At 36.9% G+C, this 23,971-nt stretch overlaps 1 protein-coding gene across 5 annotated transcripts in view; it reads left to right on the top strand.

The window, feature by feature from the left end:
- The window catches only part of GPCPD1 (glycerophosphocholine phosphodiesterase 1), a 47,885-nt gene that overhangs the window by 22,125 nt on the left and 1,789 nt on the right, over positions 1-23,971 (top strand). For 4 of the 5 annotated variants that reach the window (XM_075496768.1, XM_075496770.1, XM_075496767.1 and 1 more), the window contains 13 exons: positions 1,786-1,909; positions 4,775-5,021; positions 6,116-6,278; positions 6,368-6,500; positions 6,734-6,788; positions 8,798-8,890; positions 10,843-10,920; positions 12,055-12,094; positions 12,874-12,935; positions 14,323-14,388; positions 15,385-15,521; positions 16,696-16,831; positions 17,185-17,345. In XM_075496768.1, coding sequence (XP_075352883.1) covers positions 1,786-1,909; positions 4,775-5,021; positions 6,116-6,278; positions 6,368-6,500; positions 6,734-6,788; positions 8,798-8,890; positions 10,843-10,920; positions 12,055-12,094; positions 12,874-12,935; positions 14,323-14,388; positions 15,385-15,521; positions 16,696-16,831; positions 17,185-17,345 — 1,495 coding nt within the window. Of the gene's footprint in view, positions 1-1,785; positions 1,910-4,774; positions 5,022-6,115; positions 6,279-6,367; positions 6,501-6,733; positions 6,789-8,797; positions 8,891-10,842; positions 10,921-12,054; positions 12,095-12,873; positions 12,936-14,322; positions 14,389-15,384; positions 15,522-16,695; positions 16,832-17,184; positions 17,346-20,202; position 23,971 lie in introns of those variants that run through there. The other variant, XM_075496772.1, reaches the window with a different exon arrangement.

Genomic DNA, 23,971 nt, shown 5'->3' with positions numbered 1-23,971 from the left:
CTTTAGATCATGAGCATGTATTTTTGGAAATAAAGAATATAGACTGTTAGCTTTCTCTTAAAACTTACCCTTAGAAAAAACTCTTTGTGCCTAGAAAAATATTATCACTTACACTAAATGTACACAATCTGCCTCTTCAGTTAGGCACGTAACTGCCAAAACCTCTCATAAGCTCAAACCTCGTGTTCTTGTGAAGCAAAATTTGTGGAGACTACCCCTTAAAATCCGAATCTCCCAGCAGGTGAATCGGAGTTTCAGAGTGTTCCCGAAATAAAACTCAATAGCAACGGAGTTACTATTAAGCAGGCATCCTTTATGACAGCGCTGGGCAGCACTGGGGATCGCTCCACCATAAGTGCTCTGACAAACAAGCAGAATTGCAGAGATTATATATTGCAAAATCATACATGTTCATAAGATTAATTTATATAAACATGAGATTTCTTGGAACTCATTAATATATATGAGTGTCTCTGACGCATGCTTATTTAAGTCCTTAGGTGGTTGTTGGAGGAAGTCGGTAGTCTTCGTCACTCTGGCCACTGACTGAACTTTGTCTTTACGCATGCTCAGTCCATTTTTGTCTTGCTCATACCTTCCTTGCATATCCAAACCCAGTTGGTTCTTGTGCTGCTTCTCCTTATCGGCCCTTTCCAAGGACACAGGGCCTGAAGAATTCCTTTTTATCTATCTACATTGCAACTATCTGAGATAACCAAGGATTTAACACAGGCAAAGCATTCTTACTCTAATGATTGTTGTTAGGAGGGGGGAAAGACCATATGTAGGTTTCCTTCAAATAAAGAATGCTCGTTAGCAATTCTACTATCTAAGCTTCCTTACTTAAGGCCAACAATACTGACAGGCTAGGCTAAATTATTTGTGAAAGGGAAACTAAAAGGAAACATATTTACACCATTTCTTTTTGTCTTTGGGGATTTTAACTCTTTTCACTTGTGTGTGCATATGTCTCGCTTTTGGCAGTTCTAACCGACCTCTCACTTAATGCTCAGTCCTGTGGTGCCTAAGGTAGCTCTTTGTTATGTCTCATACATCTTGTCTTAAAGCTTTCCCATTTTTCTTCATATCCTAATCAAATGATACGTTTTGCTAGGAACTCTTCAAAACTGCGGGGTCTGCTTCAGCATCTGGTCTGGCAGCTTGGGCTTTCTGGCCATCCTGCTTATAGGCTTTTCTTGTCCTGATGGTGAGGCTGAGGATTCTCCTCTATCCTTTGATTCCCCATCATATCCGTTGCTATATGCTGTCCTGCAGACTTATGCTGCTTTAGTGGCATTGATTATGATGAGCTAATTTGACACCTATATCTCAGAGGTTCTGTCAGTGTTATTCCATGTATTGAGAGATCACAGGACAAGGGAATGTTATGTCTGCCTTTGGAGACTTAACTTAGCCCTTGATACCAGAAGTAAAATTAACACTGGAATACTTAGTGCTCTCCTGCAGACAGTTTACACGTGAAGCTGGCGAGGATCATTGTTCCTATTTATTCCCCTTAAAAGCCGGCAAACAACTGCAGTATGTGTTGTCTATTCTGAGTAGTTCAGAAAAGACAGGTGAAAGGATGCACTCAACAGTTGCTCTGGAAATACTATTGAATAAGGCAGGTGATAAGGAGGATTGTCTGGAAGATGGTGTCAGAGGAACTGTATTTATATTTTGTATATTAAAACTGTCTAAAATAAGCTATCTTAGTTTATCTAAGATCTCCCTAAAATAAGCTAAAGTGTCGTCTTTAATTTTTATAACTTTAATTTTTGATAGATGGTATTGAAACTGTGGATGCTGGGTGGCTGACATGTCAAACGGAAATAAGATTACGTCTCCATTATTCTGAGAAACCACCTGTAGTGATATCGAAGAAGAAATTTAAAACATCAAGGTTTAGGTAAGAGCCTACACATCTCAGTTTACAATTTATCTCAGGTTAATTGTCAATACTAGTAATTCTTTTTTACTTAATGAATGTATCCTTTAAATTAATTTTGGGTTGCTAATAGGGGTGTACTATCAGGCTAATTTCCAAATATTTAAGCACTTTGTAAAAATATGGTGATAACATTAAATCAGTGCTGTGTTTCAGTTACCTGATTTTATTATTAATGTAGTGTCAAAAGAGCTTCTTCTGTTTCAACAAAGGAAGACAAACAGTCAAACAAAACTATTCTACTTTCACTGCTGACTTAATATTTTTCAGCTCTTGCCTTTCTGATAGCTATTGAGCTACTAAATATGTATAAAGCAGATGTGATAGCACAAGTTAAGTAGTAGGTTACAGGTGTCTTTCACAAATATTTATTCCATACTTGCCTTGGTGTTTCCTGCTTCTTGGCTGGAACTATAATGTTCTTAACTAGTTCTCTGCTGTTACTTTCAGAGAGGTTTCTTCTTTGTTATTTTTTTCTTAACTTCTTGAAAAGAGCAGAATGGAAGTGGAAGTTGGGAGAAAGGACAGGGAGAAGGCTTCCAGGTTTTTTGTTGCTTAGTACTTTTTCTCCTTACCAAAGTAAACAACCTGCTCTATTTAATATATGGTTAATTCCCCACTGGCATTACAGATTTCCAGTCAACATGGATGCTGCAGATAATAGCATTCTCTAATCACTTCTGTTGCTATTTAGATCAGTTTGATGTTTTTATCTGCAGAGGTGTCTCAAAAAGCAGGCATTATAACTATACAGTTGACTGACAGAAGTGGGTATCTTAGTCCTGATGTTTTGAGGACTGCACTGTTGCCCCGAGTGTTTGACCTCCATTCCCTCTTGAATTTCTGGGATCTGGAGCTTGCTCTCTTGTCCCTGCCCCGTTCCCTCCTCCTCCCCCCCCCCCCCCCCCCCCCCCCCCCCCCCCCGCATCCCCTGGCCCCTTTCCTTCCTGCATGTGTGCTTTTGTGGTGTTTTGGGTTTTTTTGTTTGTTGGGTTTTTTGTTTGGTTGGTTTTTTGTTGTTTTTTTGGTGGGTGTTTTTTGGGTGTTGGGTTTTGTGTGGTTTTTTTTTTTTTGTGGTTTTTTTTTTTTTTTTTTTTTTATATCTGTGGTTGCCAAACTTTATCCCAGCACGTATTGTTGCACTTTGTGGTGTAGGCTTGTTTTCTGCATCTTTCACATTATTTTTCTGTGAAAAAGAGTTGAGACATATAAAAACCTCTCCCCCTTAACTAGAGGCTGATGTATCTCTGAATGCATGATGATTGTTACTACTAACAATCCTCTGCAAAAGTGCTTTTTCACAACGTCAATTTTTAGGTAGTATGTTAGCCATGTGTTACTCTTACCAGTGGGGAACAGGGGAGCAGGAGTGCTCAGATCCTTTGGCAGACTAACAGTGTTTCTCCTACTCCTAATCTTGCATAGAACACATCTCCTTGTTTGGAAAGGATTGTGGTTCCCTGTTTTCTTTAATGGAAAACATTAAAAAACCCCCCAAAACCAAAACAATTTTCTATTTAATTGCTAGAAACCAGATTTTGAGCTTGTCACATATGAGCAGCTTCCAGCACACCACTATCAAAGTGATTTACAGATCACTCAGTTAACCTAGGAGTTACTTCTGTACTGTGTGCTGTATTTTGATGGTCTGACACTTGATTTTTTTTTTTAATTTTTATTCACCCCACCCCCACACTGATGAGGGGAAAGTTTATTTAATACAACATTCTTCAGTGAGAATTAATACTTATGTCTCGTTCTCTAGAGCTTTGCAATTTTTCCTTGTGTGTTTATAGCAGGTAGAGAGAGAGCAATTTCTGAAGCCTGATCCTTGTCTAAATTAGATGGTTGAAATCCAAACTTGATAAGCTGGATGCATTCATTAGATACTGTTTTCCACATTGTGCCTAAAAAGTTAGGTAGTTTTTGTGACTGTCACTTGCTATGGCAGTATAATTTTTCAAGTTTGTGGAGCATCTGTGTTGTGACTTCCTTTTTTTTTATGAGGGTACTAAGAATGTGGACTTAGTGTAAAGGGTTTCTATGATTGTAATTGTTTCTTTGAGATATGACTTCAGTTTTACTAGTGAATTGGCATCTAACAAAATGATAGCTCTATCCCATCTGCTGCTTAGATGATTCAGAAAGGATTACTCATATATGCTTCCATCACTGGCATAATTCATTCTGTGTGGAAGGTTTGCTCATATAATAATTCTGAGTCTTAGAGAGGCTTATTCTCACTCCAGGATTTTTCAGGAATTGCATTGTTTACTTTTAAATGATCATTTAGGATTTCTCAAGGGACTTACTAATTACTTCAGACTCTCTTGTTTATGTCTAATAGAATACATTTATCTGCCTTATCGGTGTTCAGAGAGACTTAAAGTTGTGTGTATGCACTTAGCAGCAGCCACCAATGTTCAGGTATTGATCTTGATGATTACTGCTATTTTCAGTGCTTTTCATTAGCCTTTTTTGTATTATGGGTATCAATCTGTGGAGAAAGGCTGTCTATTTGGCAACCCAAATGGATAGTTGGGTAGAGTGCTGCTTCTCAGACCATTAGTACGGTTTTTACATTTATCCAAATTCTGGTTTTGCAAGTGACTTGAACACTGAAATCTGACTAAAGTAAGATCTAGACAACAGCTGCAAACTGACTCTTGTGAGGGCCTACTGCATACGCTACTCTCCTGTAGATGGTGGTGTTGAGAAGAATTCTTGTGCTGTGTGAGCTTCTGCTCAAGCTTCTTTCTAATTCTTCAGTATTTCCAAAGACACTCCTGTGACGTAACCATTTGTTTTGTATTTCTGGTTGAGTAGAGTAAAATTGACTCTAGAGGGCCTAGAGGAAGATGAGGATGACGAAGAGGGCCAAGAGAAAACATCCCCTACTGTCCCTCAGAAAATGGCAAACACTGTGGAGTTCTCCTTAATAAGTAACAACGAATATAAATGTCGACACTCTCAGCCAGACTGTGGCTATGCTTTGCAGCCAGACCGATGGATAGAATACACTATACAAACCATGGAGCCTGATAACTTGGAATTAATCTTTGATTTTTTTGAGGTATGTCTCTACCACTAAGAAGCAACTCCAGTCTGCCGTCAGGAGTTAGAGTAAATTACCATGAAGATTTCACTGTTAGGATAAGGGCTATTGCCTGTTATTCTTGATCTTTTGGACTTGTGTAAACAAGCTAGGAGACCAGTGGCTACTGCCCCATTTTGCAGAAAGGTTTTGTGAGTCTTCTTGCTATGGCACAGAAAGCTTTGCAGTTTCTGCTTATTTAGAAATCAGTACAAATAAAACTCAAATCTTAGTATGCAGTACTGCATGTAGTTAGGTTGGCTTGATTTTTATCCTTTACCAGAGATCAGTTTTGCTTGTCATTTTTTAATCTGAACAATGTGTATATGAACTAGTTAAATTACAACTATCTGATCTTGATTTTTAAGTTACAAACAGATTCCTCTGAACTAACTAGTGCAAATTAAAACTGAGTGCTTCCCAGTTCTCACTACTACCTCTGTTATTTTGCACACTATTTTTTTTCTGAAAGATTTTAATATTCAGAGTCCTTTTTAAAAGAAAACAACTTTGTCTCTTCATGCTGTTTATGCAGAAGAAAGTTTTAAGCATTCTCTCTTCAGTCTAAAAATACCATTAGATCACTTATGTTCATAATTGTACGGTGACGACATAGTTCCTGAACCTGATGATGGTCAAGAAATATGTTCTTCATGCTAGTTGCCCTCTTCCTTCCCTGCAAATGAATATAATATTATTTTAAGCATATATATTATTCCAGTTCATCTTTGTTCTAAACATGACTTGGGCTTTTTAGAAGACAGACTATTGCATGCATGCAATTTTGATCTGAAAAGCTTATCAAATCTAAGAGTTTTCGAAGACAAATGTACATGATTTCCTAGATTTCCATCAACAATTTCATATTGCTGATCATAACTTGCAACACACTGTTATAGTAAACAATTTTTAGCCTGAATTGTTTTCTGTAACACACAAGGAATTTCTGTTACATCAGTTCCTGTATATATCTTCCTGAGGAGCAAAGTTTTCATGAGAAAGAAGAGTTTGTTTAGCATTCTCACCTACATATAACAGTAGGTGTGTTGGTTTTTTGTTTGTTTTGTTTTTAGGAAGATTTAGGTGAGAAAGTAGTACAAGGCGATGTGCTCCCGGGTCATGTAGGTTCTGCCTGCCTCCTGTCATCCACAATTGCAGAACTTGGAAAGAGTGCTGGAATTCTTACACTTGCTATTATGAGCAGAAATCCAAGGAAGACAATTGGAAAAGTTAGAGGTACAGTTGATGCAAACAGATGTAGATAATTTTACTGGAAGTCATCTATTACCTATTGACGTGTGAAGCATTTGGTATTTTTCTTGTAGTGGACTACATAATTATTAAGCCGATCCAGGGATACACTTGTGATATGAAGGCTTCATATGCAAAATACTGGAAACCAAGAACAACTCTAGATGTTGGACACAGGGGAGCAGGAAATTCTACAACAACAGCTAAGTAAGTTCATTTGCATTTTAATTGGGGGGGGGGGTATGTTTAGTTTCACTGACAGCAATTGAGGAAGCAGACAGTTTAAAATAAAAAGCTACAACCCATAATCATTTAAGTCATTTCAATATCAAATGTGGATGTTTGTAAAACAAAGACTTTTGAAACAACAGAAATACAAATCAATGGACTTCTGTGCCATGCTGCATCTAACAAAACCTTTTTCTTTGCTGTTATTTCAGACTTGCTAAAGTTCAAGAGAACACTATTGCCTCTCTGAGGAATGCTGCCAGTCACGTATGTATGGACACTTATTTGCATGCACGTAGTACCCATATAGTTAAAACTTGCTTGGCTTGTATACTTAATTTCCATGATTCAATACAATGAGTGGTAATTGCACGGATATAAAATTACATCAAATCACTGTGGAAGTTCCCTGAGAGACAGGAAGGGAAGTAATAGCTAGATTAGACTCTCATTCTCAAGTTCCTCAAAAAAACGCCCCAACTTCCATCTAATATGTTCTGGTGGTGTTCTAATACAGGGAAAATTTTAATTTCAACCCTGCAGAGACATAGGGGTTGGAATAATTTTGAACAAATGAATAAAACTTTGGCTCTGCTAGAGTCTGTCAGCAAACTCTCAGGTGGCAAAGGTCTCACTCAGGAACTGCTGAGTACCTAAAATTGGTGTCCAAAACTCAGACTTGGGAGCTGAGCTAGTAGAATAAAACAATCCTTTGTTTCAGTGCTTGCTGCAGTGAAGACTTTACATCCTAATATGGGACTTTCAGTTTGGGAGATACTAGCTTCATGTACTTAAATTCTGTGATTGAGGTGGTCACTCTTATTCCTTCCAGTAATCTTGGTCACTGAAATGATCTGTGATAAGATTGATCTAGACAATCTAGTGAGATGCTACAGCAGAGTAGCTGGAGTCAGAAGTACATTCACAGGTTCCTTGTCTAGCTCCTGTTTTCACAGTGAAGAGCTGTGGTTACAATTACATAAAGATGCTGCTATAAGATCACCTGCTGCTTAACTTGTAGGGTTCCTAGGCCTTTTCAGGTACTTCTTCACTAATATAGATTCTTACCAAACATCTTTTGAAGTTGTTGAAGGGATGGGAGCAGAATCTGGAGTATTATGCTTATTGGTAACTCTGGAGTACTGTACTCCCCAAGAGTCATAGCTGAATACTTTCTCTTGTTTGGGAGTCAGAGTATAATTTGAACAGTGTCTGGAACACGTGCTGACTGCAGAGCGAAAGAAAACTGCAGCTTCTAAATGATCACTTCAAACAGTAGTTCTTAATTTCTGGGTGGATGCTGCAGGTTCATAGACAGCTTTTGAAAAGTCCACAAGAAGTATGCATTGAGGCAGAAATTTTACTATGAAGTCATCATCAGCATCACCAGAAAAGTACTTTCAACTATTTGCAGATTGAAAAGACTGAAAACCACCACTCTAAAAATATTTCTGCTGAGAAAAGGGCTGAAAAAAGTCTGCCCTATTTTCTTTCTGTACTGATTGAAAAAGAGTATGCGAGTCAAGATGATAATTTGATGAATGGTATTCTTGGAGGCCTTTCAAAGGAATGATTTACAGACAGTGAAAATAAGTTAAAAAAAAAAAAAAAATTGTCTGTTTCTCTGCCTCTTTGTTTCTGGCCCTCCCTCTTTTCAAAAAGATTGTACTTGGAGCTCTTGTTTGATCTTTCTTCCTTTTTAAGCTTAACAGAAAATAACATACAGTTGAAAAGGATAGGAGAATACTGGATGTAGCTATTTCTGCTCTTGCATGTGTTATAACACACTACTACTGTGTTACTCACTAGTGACTCCAGACGCTCCTCAGTATATGGAATATCTCCCTAAAGATGTTTTGCCAATTTGTAGCAATCACTTGTCTCTTTCTGGGGTGGTGGGGAGGAGGGAGAAAGGGCACTGTGAAAGCATCTATGTTTAAAAAAATCATCTTAGCCTTTCTCTGAAATCAAGTTTACAATACTTAAGTGTTACTAGGGGGTTTACAAGGTTAAGCAAGCTATATATATATAGCTATATATATCTCTCTCTCTGAGCTGCTTTATGGTAATTAAAATACTTTCCCATATGATTTTTTTTCCCCATTTGTAACGCATTGTTGAGTATGATTAAACTAGTAACAGCCAGTTTCATTCAACTTCTGGTTAATGTCCAGCACCTGTGAATACTTGGCAACTTGTCTGCAGTTCTGTAGTCCTTGTGCATAAATAGTTAAGGGGTTTTTGTTTTATTCTGTGTGTTTTTCAATTTCCTGTAGGGAGCAGCATATGTGGAATTTGATGTACATCTTTCTAAAGATCATGTGCCTATTGTATACCACGATCTCACATGTTGCATGGCCATGAAAAAGGTAAAGAAGATATCTGTGTTTTATCTTTAAATGTGACCATTCCAGAAACTAAAATGCCAAGCTCTGATAGACATAATTCTGGAGAATCAACAGATGGAATGGGAATAAATATGCAGTGTTACTGTGTGCGTAAAGTAGAGCGGGAAGTTGAGTTCTTCCTTTTGATGTTGTAGCAATAGCATTTCAGATGCATGGTTTGAAACTCTTCAAGTCTATACTGTAGGGTTTTTTTTAGCTTTTTTTATTTATGATTTGGAAGAAAAATGCAGACAACTCCACTATATTCAGTAGCACCTCTGGGAATCTTAGGCTGTCAGAGTAAGAACTTCTGGTAGTTTCTTTTTTGAGGGAGAGTTAGTGTGATTCTCATCATGACTTCTCACTCCTGTTGATACTTAAATGGATACTTTTCTTAAGCAGTTATGTACTCCTAAATGCTTTTTAGGTCAAACCAAAGTCTGGTTGTTTGGTATCCCAGTAGTGGCTAGTAAATGGAAAGCAGAAAAGTGGAAGAAACAAGGATCTCCTTCATTTAGGGAGTTTGATTAGCCACAAATGGCTTGGCTTCCATTAGTTTTTTCTAACTCTTTCTTTAACCCTTTTTTACTTCTGCGTTTTGCTCTGTCCTTTAACTCTGAGGTAAACGATACACTTCATGTCTCAGTGGGACAGTAAGTGAGGCTGAAGAACTGCTTTTGGATTGCTTGGTGGAACAGAAGGTCAAAAGAGTTAAGACAGAGGTTCTAGGAGCAGGAAAATGGCTCTTGAAAGCAAGTGTCCTGTTCCTTTCCTTGCTTACCTCATGAGGTTGCAGTTGTTGTTCCTTCTTTTTTAACCAAAAACTCTTTTCTGCTGTTTTTGTAAGTGTCAAGAGTACTGTAACGTAAGAAGCAGTGAACACTACTGTTACTCGTACATACAGATAAGTATTCCTTAAAAGGTGCTCTGAACAGACTATCACAATATCCCTTAAATACCCAAGTTTTATGAAGCATAAAAATTGAATGTTTTCATGGAGCAAAGTGACATGACACTCCTTAGTAACGAGAGAACCATAGGCATAAGGACCGGTGATTCAGAAAAACCACTGAGGTGGTTTTCTGTCTGGTCTGTTGCATGTTCTCCACTCAGGCCAGAATACGTGCATTCAGCAGCAGTGCAAAGAGGTTGGACTCTGTTCTGTTCTCGTTTTCTTCCTGTCTAGTTCTGGCAGTGAAAACAAAGATAGCATGGCAGAGCAGACTGCAAGATAAATTCTCTCTCTCTTCTTGGCACTAAGTCTGTGTCATCAAACTCTCGCACCCATTGCGATATTGCAATTGATATTGAAGAAGTTTGGTTTTGAACAGTTGTGGAAATGGAACTTTGACTAAGGGAAATGCATATTCAGTGTATATTGAATCAGTATTGTCTTGCTGAGTAAGAGTTTCTTTATAGGGAAGAGGGGAAGTGAAAAATGGATTAACAGAATTTTTTTCGACCCCAGATCTTTGTTTGGCGGTGTGTGTGTGTGTCTCAGTTTTACCAGGACACTTGTGGGTTTTTTTATTAGTTTCTGAGACATTGGATAGACAATACTAAACTGAACTGCCTTAGAGAATTTTTTAATGCATTTCTTCACTTGGAAACTTTTTTCCTGAATACATTAACTGACCAAGTTTTTACAGAATAAATGTGCTAACCTTTTCTGAAGAAAGAACATTGAAGCTTCTGATTTGCATGAAAGACCAAATCCTGTTTTTTTTCAAATTGACACCTGTTTTATGCTTCTGAGTGCCTGTGTTGTCTCCTATAAGCTGATCATCTTACTCGAATTATAATAAAAGATATCACTTGTATCTTTATCAATAAAAGAGAAAAAATTAGTTGCCTTCAATGTTACCATATTAAAAGCATGTAGGCTTTTTTGTAGTTTTCAGTGATGCTTAATTATGTATTATTTCTCTTCAAAGAAACTGGATACGGAGCCTTTGGAACTGTTTGAGATTGCAGTCAAAGAACTCACATTTGATCAGCTGCAGTTATTGAAGGTATTGTTCTTTGGCTAGTATGGTATGCTACGTGTAGAATTTCAAACTGTGTATGAAGCTTAGATTTTTTGGAGTAACTGTAGATGGTTTGGGAGAGCACCAGTTTTAAAAATTGTACAAGTAGAACAAGTAGCTAATTCCAAGAATGGTACTTTGCACCATCATTACAACTTGAATAAATTTCATTACTTATCTTCTAGAAGGGTGGTCTGACAACTTGTGTAGATCTGTATCATTATGCTACCATTGATAATTTTCTAAAAAATAAGGAAGGCTGAAAGTGGTGGTAGGGTTCACTGAAAGCCAATGCTTTGGAGTCTTTGTTGAAGAAGAAAGATATCCGTTACAAAGTCTTATCTAATTTTCAAATGTTTCCCTGTTAACAAGGGAGATCCAGATTATGTTGAACTCCTCGTTAGAGGTGTATGCGGAGGTGTAGAAGGGTCTGTGATTCAATGGCATGGATTGGACAAACTGGCTAGGACTAATTGATTGTTTTTACTTAATTGGGTATCACTGTATCTTCTGAACAGAAGTGCCGTGTCTACATAAAAGGGGGATGAGACTGGGCCACTGAAGACCCAGCTGAGATATCTGTCCTCAGTCAAGGAAGGACCTGGCTGATCCAAGAACTATATGTTTCTTTTTACTTAAAAATACTTGGTCGTCTTTTTGTGGAGAGAGAATTTGAATGGAGCAAGGGAGTTGGCCCTGTGCCTGGCCTGATTCTATCTCAGTACGTGACTACATTGCAAAACTGCTGTTGGCCCTCTGTCTGCACTTGATTGGAAACGTGGAGTCTAACATCTGACAGAGGAGGGTTTAATGTTCAGACTTCTTCACATCTTAATGTTAAATTATATTATGTGTGTTTCTACCCTTGAACGTGTTTTCTGAATTTTCAGTAAGAACATTTTCAGTTTGTTTTTGAGCCTTCCTTGGAATCTTTATGTTTTAAAGTTTGAAAGAAAATTGTAATGTGTACTAGTATTTCCTTTATTCTTTTACAAACTACTAAAACTATAAACCTTTAAACTTAAAAACAATTTATAAGGAAAATTAGTTATATTTTACATATAGTAAGATCTCTCTGGGTAGAGTATTTGTTAATTTTACTCTTATTATGCTCCTTAGCTGGCTCATGTGACTGCCCTGAAAGTAAAAGATCACAATGGTATGTACTAGTTTGCAAAAGTCTTGAGATTTATTTATTCCCATGTAATGATAGATATTTTGGGGTTGTAGTCACTTGTTCTAATCACATTTGGCTTTTTCCTGAACATTTCTAAATGCTTACGTAGTTACTTTAATTTTGTGCATGCTGTAGAGTTCTTTGCTGGGAAGTAAATACCTGGATGGGGGAGTTACTCCCTTGGGAAGAGGGAACAGAAGATGAATGCATAGCTAAATATATATTTATGAATATTAACAAAATTGCTACTAATGTTTCTATCTTACGCTTCTCTAACTGTACCTTTTTGGCAGCTCTTCAGAATTCCTAACAAGAACTTTGGTAACTGCTGTAGGGTGTCTTATTGGTGCTGTAAATTTTTGGCCTTAGTTCATCCCCTTTAATAGGGACAACAAAATCAGGCAAAGTATCTCATACGCCCTACCTGTGTGGGAAAAGATAAATAATAAGCCTTGACAGGCAAGGCTGCTTCTACTGGATGTGATTCGGTGACTGAAATGGTAAGGGATAGGAGAAGGTGCTTCTGATAAATATTCTGGCAAGGCTTTTAATGGGGGTCAAAAAACTTTCCCACTGGCAAAACAGGAATTGCCAACACCATCGTTGGAGTATGTCAGTGTTAGAGGGAAGGCTTAGGTGATCAAAAGATAGACCTGATTCCATTCTTTAGTCTTAAAGGCCATATGACTTTGAGCCAGTCTTTTCTTGCTGGGATTAGCAGTGCTATTTGTTTTGATTCAATATTTTGTATTTCTTTTCAGCATCTTTTAAAGACGAAGAAAACTCTGCTTTTGAGACCCAGCCATTTCCTTCTCTGCAGAGAGTAAGTACTGAATATAGAGTAATAGAAATGATGATTGTGGAACGTGAAGACATGCATTTTTCTTTCAGCTTTGCACACATAGCAAGGGATATTAATTTTTGGTTTTAGGCCTCTGATACCAATGCTGGAACTGAGAACATGGGCTTTATTGTTGGCCACTGGAGCCTTTTCAGTGCTATAAAAGTAATAGTTTGCATATCTTTCAAGCTTCTTAATTCATGAACCCAAATTGTGTAGCTCAGGGTACACTCAGTTTTACAGCTGGTTAACATTTGGGCATTGCGTTTTAAAGCATCGACAATTGTTTGCTAGTTTTGGAAAACAACCTGGCCTTGGGCAGTTCATCACAGCAGAGCCAGACACAGAGAAATTTTAAGTGAATTTCTAGTATGTTCCCATTCATGACTATTTGCCAACTCTGGGCTTCGTCTTGGCTTATTTTTTACAGAAACAACTGACCAAAAAGAGTTTGATACCATTTACAGTGTTGTTTTTCCTAGAACTGCTCTTCCCCCCTCCCCCCCCCATTTTTCCTAATGTCTGAGCTGCTTATTAATGTGCCTTTATGGGACTTGTTTTATACAATAATACTGCTTTTTATTTGGATTATGGAGATGATTAGTATGCAGTTATTTATAGGCTTGTGTCAGAGCATGTATGAAATATCCATCAGTTACAGGTCATATGCCCCACTGTATTTTTTTTACTGTCTAATCAGGTTGCTGCATCACTACAGAAAATAAAGAACTTTGTGTAAGAAACTAAACTACTGAGGTTCAATTCCTCTACCTGTTTTGATTCCCCAGATTTAATTTTCTTCCTGTAAGAAAGCGTATGTTACTCTCTTCTGTACCTGTCATCTTTACAAGGTTAAAGAATCATCTACCAACGTTTCCTTAATTTCATTACCTGTTTGTTTTGCCTTTTGATTTGAAGTCACCTTACAATTAATTCTTTATAAGAATTTCACATACTTTTGTTCTCATCATCATAATGGCAAGCTCTAGGATTTCATACTTAGGACTATATGTTACTTAAGATACTTTTTGCATTCAAAAAAACTTTCTGGAGAAATAAAAAACATTTCTTCATTAGGAGTACAAACGGGGCATTTCTCACACATGTTAAGGTGAATTGACTCGCGTTTGTACCTTGTCAAAATTTTGTCCTTAATATTTTATCCATTTCTATGTATTTCCTACCTTTAAACTGAAGGAGAAAAAGGTGTCTATGTATCTTGTGTTAAATGTTAAAAACTTAGGTTTTTTTATTCTACTGTTAGACCCCATTGGCATTAAATTCCAATGTATTCTCCCAGTAATTACCCTCATAGTGCCTAGTTGTCCTCCTTTGTTGTGGGGTCTCTTCATAATGACATTTTTTTCAGGTCCTGGAGTCTGTTTCTGAAGATGTTGGGTTCAACATAGAAATAAAATGGATCTGCCAACAAAGGGTAAGTAAACGTACATGTGATTTGCTTTGATACTTTGCCATTCTCGTTGCTAAAGCTTGTAATTTGACATGGCAATTTATGAGCTCCAAAAAAAGGCATAATTTGGGGTTTTTTTATGTGATTCTTGTTTTATTTATAACCCACTGTCTTTAAAACTGTGAGCATAATAGCACCACTCTAGCAAATGAACAAACTTACTCTTAAAACAGTAGGAAATATTGATAGGATTGAGTTCATAATGCAGCTCACACTGCTTTTAGAAGACCTTTTTTAAAGTCAATGGATCACAACACGTCAGGCATGCTATACCTGGGAAGAATGACAAGAAATTCAAACTCTCCTGGCCTGATGCAGGAGCAGCTACAACATGGTGCAGTAATACAGTCATCTGTTTCCTTCTAGTCAGCAGTACTGTGGACTCAGCTGGGTTGCTTAGTGCTTGGCCTAGAAGGAAACAGTTGTCAAGGCTAGAACTGGAAGCCTGGAGTGGGAGAAAGAAACTAAGCAGAGTGGTAGGTGGAAGTCCGTATGCACAGAGACATGCTAATGCCCTCAAGAGATGGGTCAACTGCAGAAAGACTGGTACCTGCTATTCTCAAAGACAAAGAATCTCATTTATTTCTACACATCTTATAATTGCATTTTTATATTTAGAAAAAGCGGTACAAAATATCTGTAATAGTTTTTAGTGACCTTTCATGGAATTCCTTTGTGTTTTCAAAATTAGAAAAGGCTTCATAGAAACTCTCTCCTTGGATGGGAAGATGGTGAATTTTTCTGTGAATCTTATTGCTGTTAGAATTCAGCTGCACCTCACAGACTGACAGTCCTGTAGTGCTATAACTAGCATTCGGTAGACTGAAGGAGTGACTTCTGTATTCAGACTTGCAAACTGAATTCTCATTGGGCTCAGGTTGAATGAAAGACCATTGCTTGTTAAAATCATTTTAGTAAGCATTAATTTCCATGGCTGAAACTTGTCCTTTCTTTTTATAGGATGGACAGTGGGATGGCAACTTGTCAACTTACTTTGATATGAACCTCTTTCTAGATATTATTCTAAAAACTGTTTTGATGAATGCTGGAAGAAGGAGGATTGTATTTTCTTCTTTTAATGCAGATATTTGTACCATGTAAGTTAAGAAGAGATATGCAATATATTTTCTTCCTTTTTTTCTTTGGTGACATTTACTTTGGACATAAGAATATCCAACACAATAACACGTTTTGATTAGACCTAAACTTTGGGTACCAAAATAGTTGGGAATTGAAACGAGAAATTAGACCGCTTTGCCATCTGAGCTGTGCCAGAAATAAAATAGGAGAACAAAGTCAAAGTAGATATTTTTGTCAGGTGCCTTCCTGAATGCTTCAGTCTTTCTCGACACAACAAAAAAGGTCAAGATTTCTTCTGGTATCACAAAGTATTTTTCAGTCATATTTAAGGGGTATGCAAGCCTAATTTACAAGCAAAATTAAATTTGTTAGTTTTTTCACTCCATCTGCCTTTTTAAAAAGGACAGAAAATGAAGCAGCTTTGAATTACCTGTGTTTGGTTGTTTGTTAAGCAGTTTGTTTTCCTTTTATGGAATGTCATATTGAAGGTATTGCAGCACAGAAAAAAGCGTAGGAGTTGAACTGGGGAACAAACAGCTGGGATGCATGTGAACTAACAATATGCTGTAGTACTTCATAACAAGAAGCGATTTAGCGCTGTTAATGAAAGGCTTTACGGAAATCTCATTTGATGAGAGACTGCACTGATGGAATACCACCGAAGGGTAAATGGGCAGGACAAAACCAAATCAAGGTACTGATAAAAGGGCTAAGTGTGTAAGAGTGCGTAACACGCTAATCCCAAAACTTTGCTTCCATCTGTTGTCATTTCATAGCACCTTTCTGGTATCAGACTTGTAAAACACATTAATAAGGTTAGGTATTCTATATTAAACATGTTTATAAACTCTTATCATGAATGTTCATTTTACTCCAATGTGCATTTAAGAAGAAAATTACAGCATTGGACAGCCTTCAAGGATTTTGTATAAATATTTTGAGGATGTGGATCTGAGTTCAACTTACAGTCCAGCTGCCCTTAAACTGTGTATATTAATCTCTAATTAGTGGTAAAAGTAACAGGCAGAACAGTTTGTCTGCATAGTTTCATACTAAACTGTAGTAGCATCTTGTTGCACCAGCTAGGAATTAGAAGAACATGCAGTAAAGGGCATAATCCTCCTCAAACAGTAAGATTGAATTTCCCTGCTTTTTAATGTGTTTGCTATTTGTAAACTTTTTTTATAACAGGGTTCGGCATAAGCAAAACAAGTATCCTGTGTTATTTCTCACCCAAGGAGAATCTAAACTCTATCCAGAACTTATGGATCTTAGATCTCGTACAACTCCAATTGCCATTACTTTTGCACAGTTTGAAAACTTGCTGGTAAGCTGACAAGTTCTAATATTAATCTGCAGTAAAATGAAACTAAATTATCACTACTTTTTGTAAAGCCATAATTTTTGACACCTGATGCTTAAAACTACAAACATCACCACAAAAGAAATACACTAACATTTAGTAACTGCCAAAATAATGTCTGTTGTTTCAATGTCTGTATAATATATTGTTTAAAAAATAGTGCTATCGGTAAACTCTTTAATTGTATTCAATTACTTTTTATTAATATTGTTATGTATGAAATTGTAGGGAACCGCAAGTGTCAAAGGATAAAAAAAAACCCCCTAATGTGAGTTTTTCAGAAACATGGATTTTAATTGAAGTGTTTTATATTTCAGGGAATTAATGTGCACTCTGAAGACCTGCTGAGGAATCCATCGTTTATTAAAAGAGCCAAATCTAAAGGCCTAGTGATTTTCTCATGGGGTGATGATGCAAATGACCCAGATAACAGGAAGAAGCTGAGAGAATATGGCGTTCATGGGCTAATATATGACAGGTACTCCACTGTGTTTTAAAAACAGTAATAATAGTAATTAAGCTAAGAAATTATTGTATCCCCATTTTCTTGTGACATTTTGCACTGGTGCAGACCATCTTCCTTTGGTACTATAAGCACAACAAGCCCATAACTCCAATTCAAAAACAAGACTAGCAGTAATTCTTACTCTTTCAGCTGTATATATGAAGCAAAATAACTTTTTCTTCTCCTGAGGTTAATGTAAATATAATTTGATTCTAAAGAGCTAGTGCATGGCATACACATTTAACATGCTATTAACATTCCTGACAGTAATTCTTAAACTTGTACATGACGTGGTAAGGACAGTGTTGTTTAACTGTTTGGCTGAAATCTTCAGCTTTCTACATTTAGTTATGGAAATAGTTAACACAACTTAAATGAATGATTTTAATGTCATTTTTTGCCAAGATTGTGTTGTGTTTCAAAGCTGTCAATTCACCATTTTTCCCATTAAATATAGCTTGGAGTGACTCTCCAGGCAAACTGCCAAGCTAGTCACTTCAGAAAGTAGTTACTATATCCAGTTCAGGTGGACATGGTAAATCTTTGAACAAAAGTGTTATTTTCATTCCTTACAAAACTGAAGAGTTTTAGCTCTTTTATCATAAAAGATGTGAAATTCATTATTACAAAATGATGATTAATTTGGGAAGCTGTATTAAATTAGACTTTCTGAGAGATTACAAAGAATATGTCATTGGGAAAGCATTAAGTGTAACTGAAGTGTCAAATTATAGAAGACTTTCAAACCTTTTGCTTTAGCAAGGGCATTGCTTTGCATATTGTTTTACCTGGAAAAAAAAGGGGGGGGAGGTGGGGGAATCAAGCAATTGTCAAGGACTGTGTTTTATAAAGTGAAAAGTGAGAGTCAAGTTAACATACCTAGAGGCAAGAAGTCAAATATGTTTGCTCTTAAGAGTTCTAGGCTGCCGGTGTAAAAAATAAACTCCCTTCAATCTGTTCTTGACTATTGAGAGTCCTTCCAGAGTGGTGGGGCCAGTGCTTCTCTGGTTTGCTGGACGTCTCCCTTCTTGTACTGTATAGTATAGCTCCTTTTCATTGGTGGTAAAAAGGAATAACAAGATTTTTACTTCGGGGATCAGCTTCAGACTGGTCATTGAAACATAAGTACTTTTTCCTGCTACAGCATTGCTACATGTTGTACCTCTACTACAACTCAAGACTGAGGCCCCTTTAGTAGCTGAAAAATACCACCAGACTAGTATGGAGACAAAATGGTACCCTGACTCTTTAGTGTACAGTCATGGGGTTGTTATGAAATTTAATCCTATGGTATGCATAACTTGAACTGATAAATTATTGGTCTATAGACAGATGGGGTGTTTTAATCAAATGCTACTGCATAAAGTGTTCTTATGAGACGTCTGCTCATCTGATGTCTACTAATCCAGTCTTCTAGAGTTCTTAATTACTTCTGCTGTAATAGATATGCACTACTGTGGTAAAATAGTAAAACGGGTGACAGCCGTATCTCTGACTTCATGTTGCTTTTATTACTTTAGATACTTAATTTTTCAACACTACTTAAATAATGTTGCATTTACGCCAAGGCTGGAAGTCTGCTACATGTCATTTTGTGTTTTGTTTTGTACTGTTTAGTGTGTTTTAAGTTGCTCATATGCTGAATTCTCTTGTGGATTTAACTGAACAAAAAATTCTTAACCTTCCTGCTCTATTTAGATAATCTAGATTCTTAATAGTATTCATCTCTCCTCTCACTGCCTGCTGCCTGTATCTCTTCCACCTTGTTGACATCTTTCCACTTTATTGAGAGGAACCCCAAAATGAATATTAATTCCAAAGCTGTTTAAAAAACAGTAGTTCAGTGGGGCATTTTTTCCCTTCTTTTTCAAGTTACAAACTGCAATTGAGTAGCAAACAATTATCTCGATTCAGTATAATTGTTGCAGGCTCATTAACTCTAATTTCTAAACGTTACTCACCCTTTTTTTCCATAGACCCAAACAAATATTGGAATGTTCCTTTACAATTCTTAATTATTTTTCAGAATTTACTCATTGCCTGAATAGAATTAACTTTAATCTTAATATAGGTTCTTTAGAAGGAACACGACACTTTTTGAAAATTGCATCAGATATCTCAAGCTGGACATTTTGCAATGCAGGTCGTACCTGCAAGTCCTGGATGGCATGTCTAAATGTAAAACCTGGCAGCAAGGCGTTCCATTCACAGTTGGAGCTGCTGGGTAAAGAGGTCTTTCAAATAATTGGAGAGTATGAAGTTATAATATCAAGAGTTTAAATTGTCAAAAGCTTACGTAGGTCACCTACGGTGTAAGCATCCATATTTTTTGTTTGGAGTTTAGAAAGAGAAATTAAAAACTACTGTGAAGCAGAACTTGAGAGAGAGAGAGATGTACGTGCCTGTTTCAAGGTCTAGAAAGAAGTAGGGACTGCAGTAATCTGTTTATTAGTGTAAAGCCAGTTGATCCTATGGTTGCATCTTCAAATTCCAGAGTATTTCAAGGGCTGAATCAAGATGTGCTTCTTCCATGGCTTCTGCAGAATTTTTGTTCTCTGGACTGAAGGCCAAGTCCAGATATTTATCAAAAATCGCTGTGCCTGGTGCTTTGTGTTGTGTTTATTAGACCTTTACTTAAACCATCTTAGTAAGTGTTATTTGTCTGAATAAGCTAAGAAGTGAGTACAGGAATTTTACTGGATTTTAGGTTGCTTGGATATGGCCCTGAGTTACTGTTATTGCATGTGGTGATTATGTCAGAGACTATGAACTGTCTGGGTAGAGATGATTTCTATAAGCTATTTTTTCGGAACTCTAATCATCCATGTAGAGTTGAGGAAAACATTGTAGCCACTTGTGAAGATGGCAGAAAAACTGTGTCCTGAATACCAAAAGTTGCTGATGCCATGTGTTGGGCAAAAAGAAAATGCAGGTAGGGGGGTCTGACTTTGTTTTGCATGGAGAAAAACTGCAAGACTGAATCTGGGAAGCTTACAAATGCCAATTCTATTAAAAGAATGATCTCACTGGGGCAGGGAATTTTTTTCTTTATTTTCCCTATCCAATCCTTTCTCCACTTGGGCTGCAGATAATTAGACATACCCAAAGTGATTAAACCACACGGATAGTCTAGTGCAGTTGCTGGAACAATATTCTACTTTTTTCTCTGTTCAACTAGCATTCATCTCAGCATCTAAGATATCCAAACTACTTGTGTTAAAAGGGCAGCCTACAGAAAAGGTGCCCCTTCTGCCTCCAAGCTTCTATTTGGGCCCTAATCTAGAAAACTACTTTAAATCCATGACTGGGCATCTTCTATTCACACAGAAAACTGAATCTCATGCTTAAAATGCTTTATTAGCTTGATTTAGATTTTATTTAGAGAAAAAACTTTCACCTTTTGTAGTGAAATTCTCTGGATTGGCAAAAATTATGAATTTAAAAACAGGATTTGTGGGATGATTTATCTGCTTTTTTTTTCTCCTGGATAAGCCTTGTAAACAGTCCAGGAAATATTTCTGTGTTTGAATATACTTAATTCAGTAAGAACAATGTAGTCTTATGTTTTTACACCAGTTGGCTCTATATAAAAATACCAATGTGGAGAGGGGGTGGGCACTAACTTACACTTGCATTATCTTTTTTTTTAATTCACTTGATCTACTTTACTTGATCTGAGTTCTGTTTGTTGAATAATATACACAGCTGCATGAAAATATTAAACCAGTAATCCTCAAACATTTATGCTGAAAGCTTTTCCATGAGAATCTTCAGTGTGTTCTCCTCTCTGAACAGTACAGTTCCTTATGGCTACATGTTGCGTTTGCAGACTCCAGACTAAAGCTCTGTGCTCTATTAGTACTAGTAACTTTCCAAAACTAACACAAATTTAGTTGGCGATAAAGGCAAAAGCATTCAAAACACTTCTCAAAACTAGAAGACTGTCTAAATCTGCGCCATATTATTTGCCTGAAATGGAATGTTACTTAAATAAATAACAGCATGGATATATGTAGGAAGTTAACTAGTATTACTTGATCTAGAATTTAATCTACTCAATTGTTGAATTAAGATGTTATGCAATGGCAGTCTGTCTTCCTATTTTGTGAATTGCAAAGTAAACTCAAGTTTACCTTGAGATGTAAAGAAAAATGAAAAGTTTTAATCAAAAGCTCCAGAAAATCTTTTTAGCATGAAAGCAATATTTCGGTGCTGCTGACTCTTTGTTTTTGGACCAAGCAATAACAAAGAAAAACAGCTATGACTGAGACTTGCTGGATAGATTTGTTTTCAGAGATTGCAAAAACATCTGGTAGGAGCTAAGCAAATCAGTTCTATGCTCACTGCATAACCCTGGAATGTACTGCAAAGCTTTTTGTAGAAAGTGATAATTTTAAAAAGTAATAGTCAAAGGACTTCCCAGTCTTCTGCAGGGCTTGCTTATTAATAGAAGTCAAATGGAGGAACTTTGGTGCGTAGTTACTTATAAATAATTGTCCTGTGGAAGACTGAAGGATAGGGAGATGAGAGTTTATTCCTTATTTTGACGGTGATGTTGGAAGCAATTCATAAGAGAAGTCCTGGAGCTATGCTCTGTTTTTGCCAACTGATTGTGTAGTTTCATGGACCCAAATGAAAAGTGGGGACAAGAAATTCTGAGGTACAAGGGTAGGTGTGCTTCCAATTGTCTTCTCTGCTTTTGGTTTAGAAGAAATACTATATACACATTGGAGCGGACTGGTTCCAGTAGACAGTCTGAAAGGAGTTTGAAGGGTTGGACTTGTCCAAAATCTCAATTGAAGAGAGCTGAATACGAAGCAAGAATTACAGAATTTATGCTTGCCCTAGTACAGAACTAATAAAATACCTGCCAGAAGCTGCTTAGAAACATGCTTAGCTGTGTTCTATGAACAAGGGGCTTAGAAACATGCCTTTGCTCTTCTAGCATCTAACTGATGGGAAGGACTTAAGATTTGCAGTTCCTAAGGTGAATTGCTATCTAGAAAACTATCTTCTAATTTCAGTGCTTTGCCTTGAATGCATAGAGACAGTTATAAAGTGTAAGCTCACTTAACTGAAGAAAGCACAGGTCATACCTGCATCCTGGAAGGAAGGAAGGTTGGGCTTTTATTTTGCAGATAGCTTCTATTAGGCAATTTCGGGTCATATCTTTGGCCTGTATTGGATTATAGGTTCTGTGCAAGTAATTTAACTGCTGTGCCTTCTGTGCATGTTCCCGTAAAACTGGAAAGCATTTGTCCTCACTTCTAGGAGTTCCTTTACAGAAACTGTCTTTGATCTTACTGTAGGTAACGTGATCCACATCTATATTTCCTGCAGAAGTGTTTCCTCATTTGAATCCCATTTACTCTATCACCCTTTGAGCTGCATATTACTTCTGATGTCTTGGACTTGCCAACAGTTCACAAGTTGTCTTGCAGGGGTAAAAAGGCACCTGGTGCTGTATCACATAGCACTCCATTGTTTTGGTTGTGACATCATGTTCCTTTTGGATGTACCTTGAAATTATAGTATGAAAGAGAAAGCATGATGCAATAAAAACAAACCACTTTTATTTATGATTCCTTCAAGAAAGTATGAGTATTCATAAGAGACTAAGGCAGAAGCCACAGTAATTTCTTCCAGAAGTTTTCATTGGAAGGAGATAAACCTGGAGACCTGCAATACCTGAAACTGTGTGTGCGCAATAGCTACAACTGAGGGGAACTGGATGCTGGGTTTTAAATTTTGGATATAAATAGCATACTGATGTTAGAAGTTAACGTTGGGAGATCAGAATGTATCCTTGTCAAAAATAAGCATTGTACCAAAGTTAGGTTACAGAACATGAATGCTTTTGCTTTATAATGAATTACACCAAAACAGTATTTGAATTATGTGCCTCAGTGCCTACACTGTCAAACTCAATGTGTTTTGGATTTGGACAGTCTGGTACAATGTTAACAATTCAAATCCTGCAGCTTTGTTTACATGTGTGAAAACAAAGTGAAAAGAGGATATACTATTTAAAATAGTGTAGATAGTTAAATTTGCATTAGGTAGGAATAAGGATCAGATTTTCTGTTTTTCACTCTTGACCTAACATTGTAATGGTAATTGTAAAAAATGGTTCTGAATTAGGGGTGTGTGTGAAATACTCCTTGAAACAGTAAGTATAAACTCCATTCAGTATTATGTACAAGTAGTGTATCACAGTCTATTCAAATAATCTCAGGGCTCTGAAATTTCTTATGCTTTTAAGTTTGAAGCCTGAAACTCTGCTCTTACTTCACTGCTTTGTGCCACCTGTAAAATCACATTTTTCAGGAGAGTAAGTGAGGTAAATGCCAGTGAGTAGCTCTTTAGTATATCCAATGAAATACTAACCATTGTGTAAAGGGAATACCATTTTATATTGCAAGATATGCAAAATATTGCAAGAAAACTTAGGGTACTAACCTCAAACATAACTGTTTTTATAGACTTGCTGATACCTAATTTTACTTTAGTAGGGGAAAAAAACCCCAGTTGCTTCATCTAGTCTACATTTCTGTGAACTGTCAGGTTATACTGATAAGTGTTTTTTCTTTTCTTGTTTA

This window comes from Mycteria americana, chromosome 3 (genome assembly GCF_035582795.1).
Source record: "Mycteria americana isolate JAX WOST 10 ecotype Jacksonville Zoo and Gardens chromosome 3, USCA_MyAme_1.0, whole genome shotgun sequence".
Lineage (NCBI taxonomy): Eukaryota > Metazoa > Chordata > Aves > Ciconiiformes > Ciconiidae > Mycteria > Mycteria americana.
This window is presented reverse-complemented; position numbering and strand designations above follow the sequence as displayed.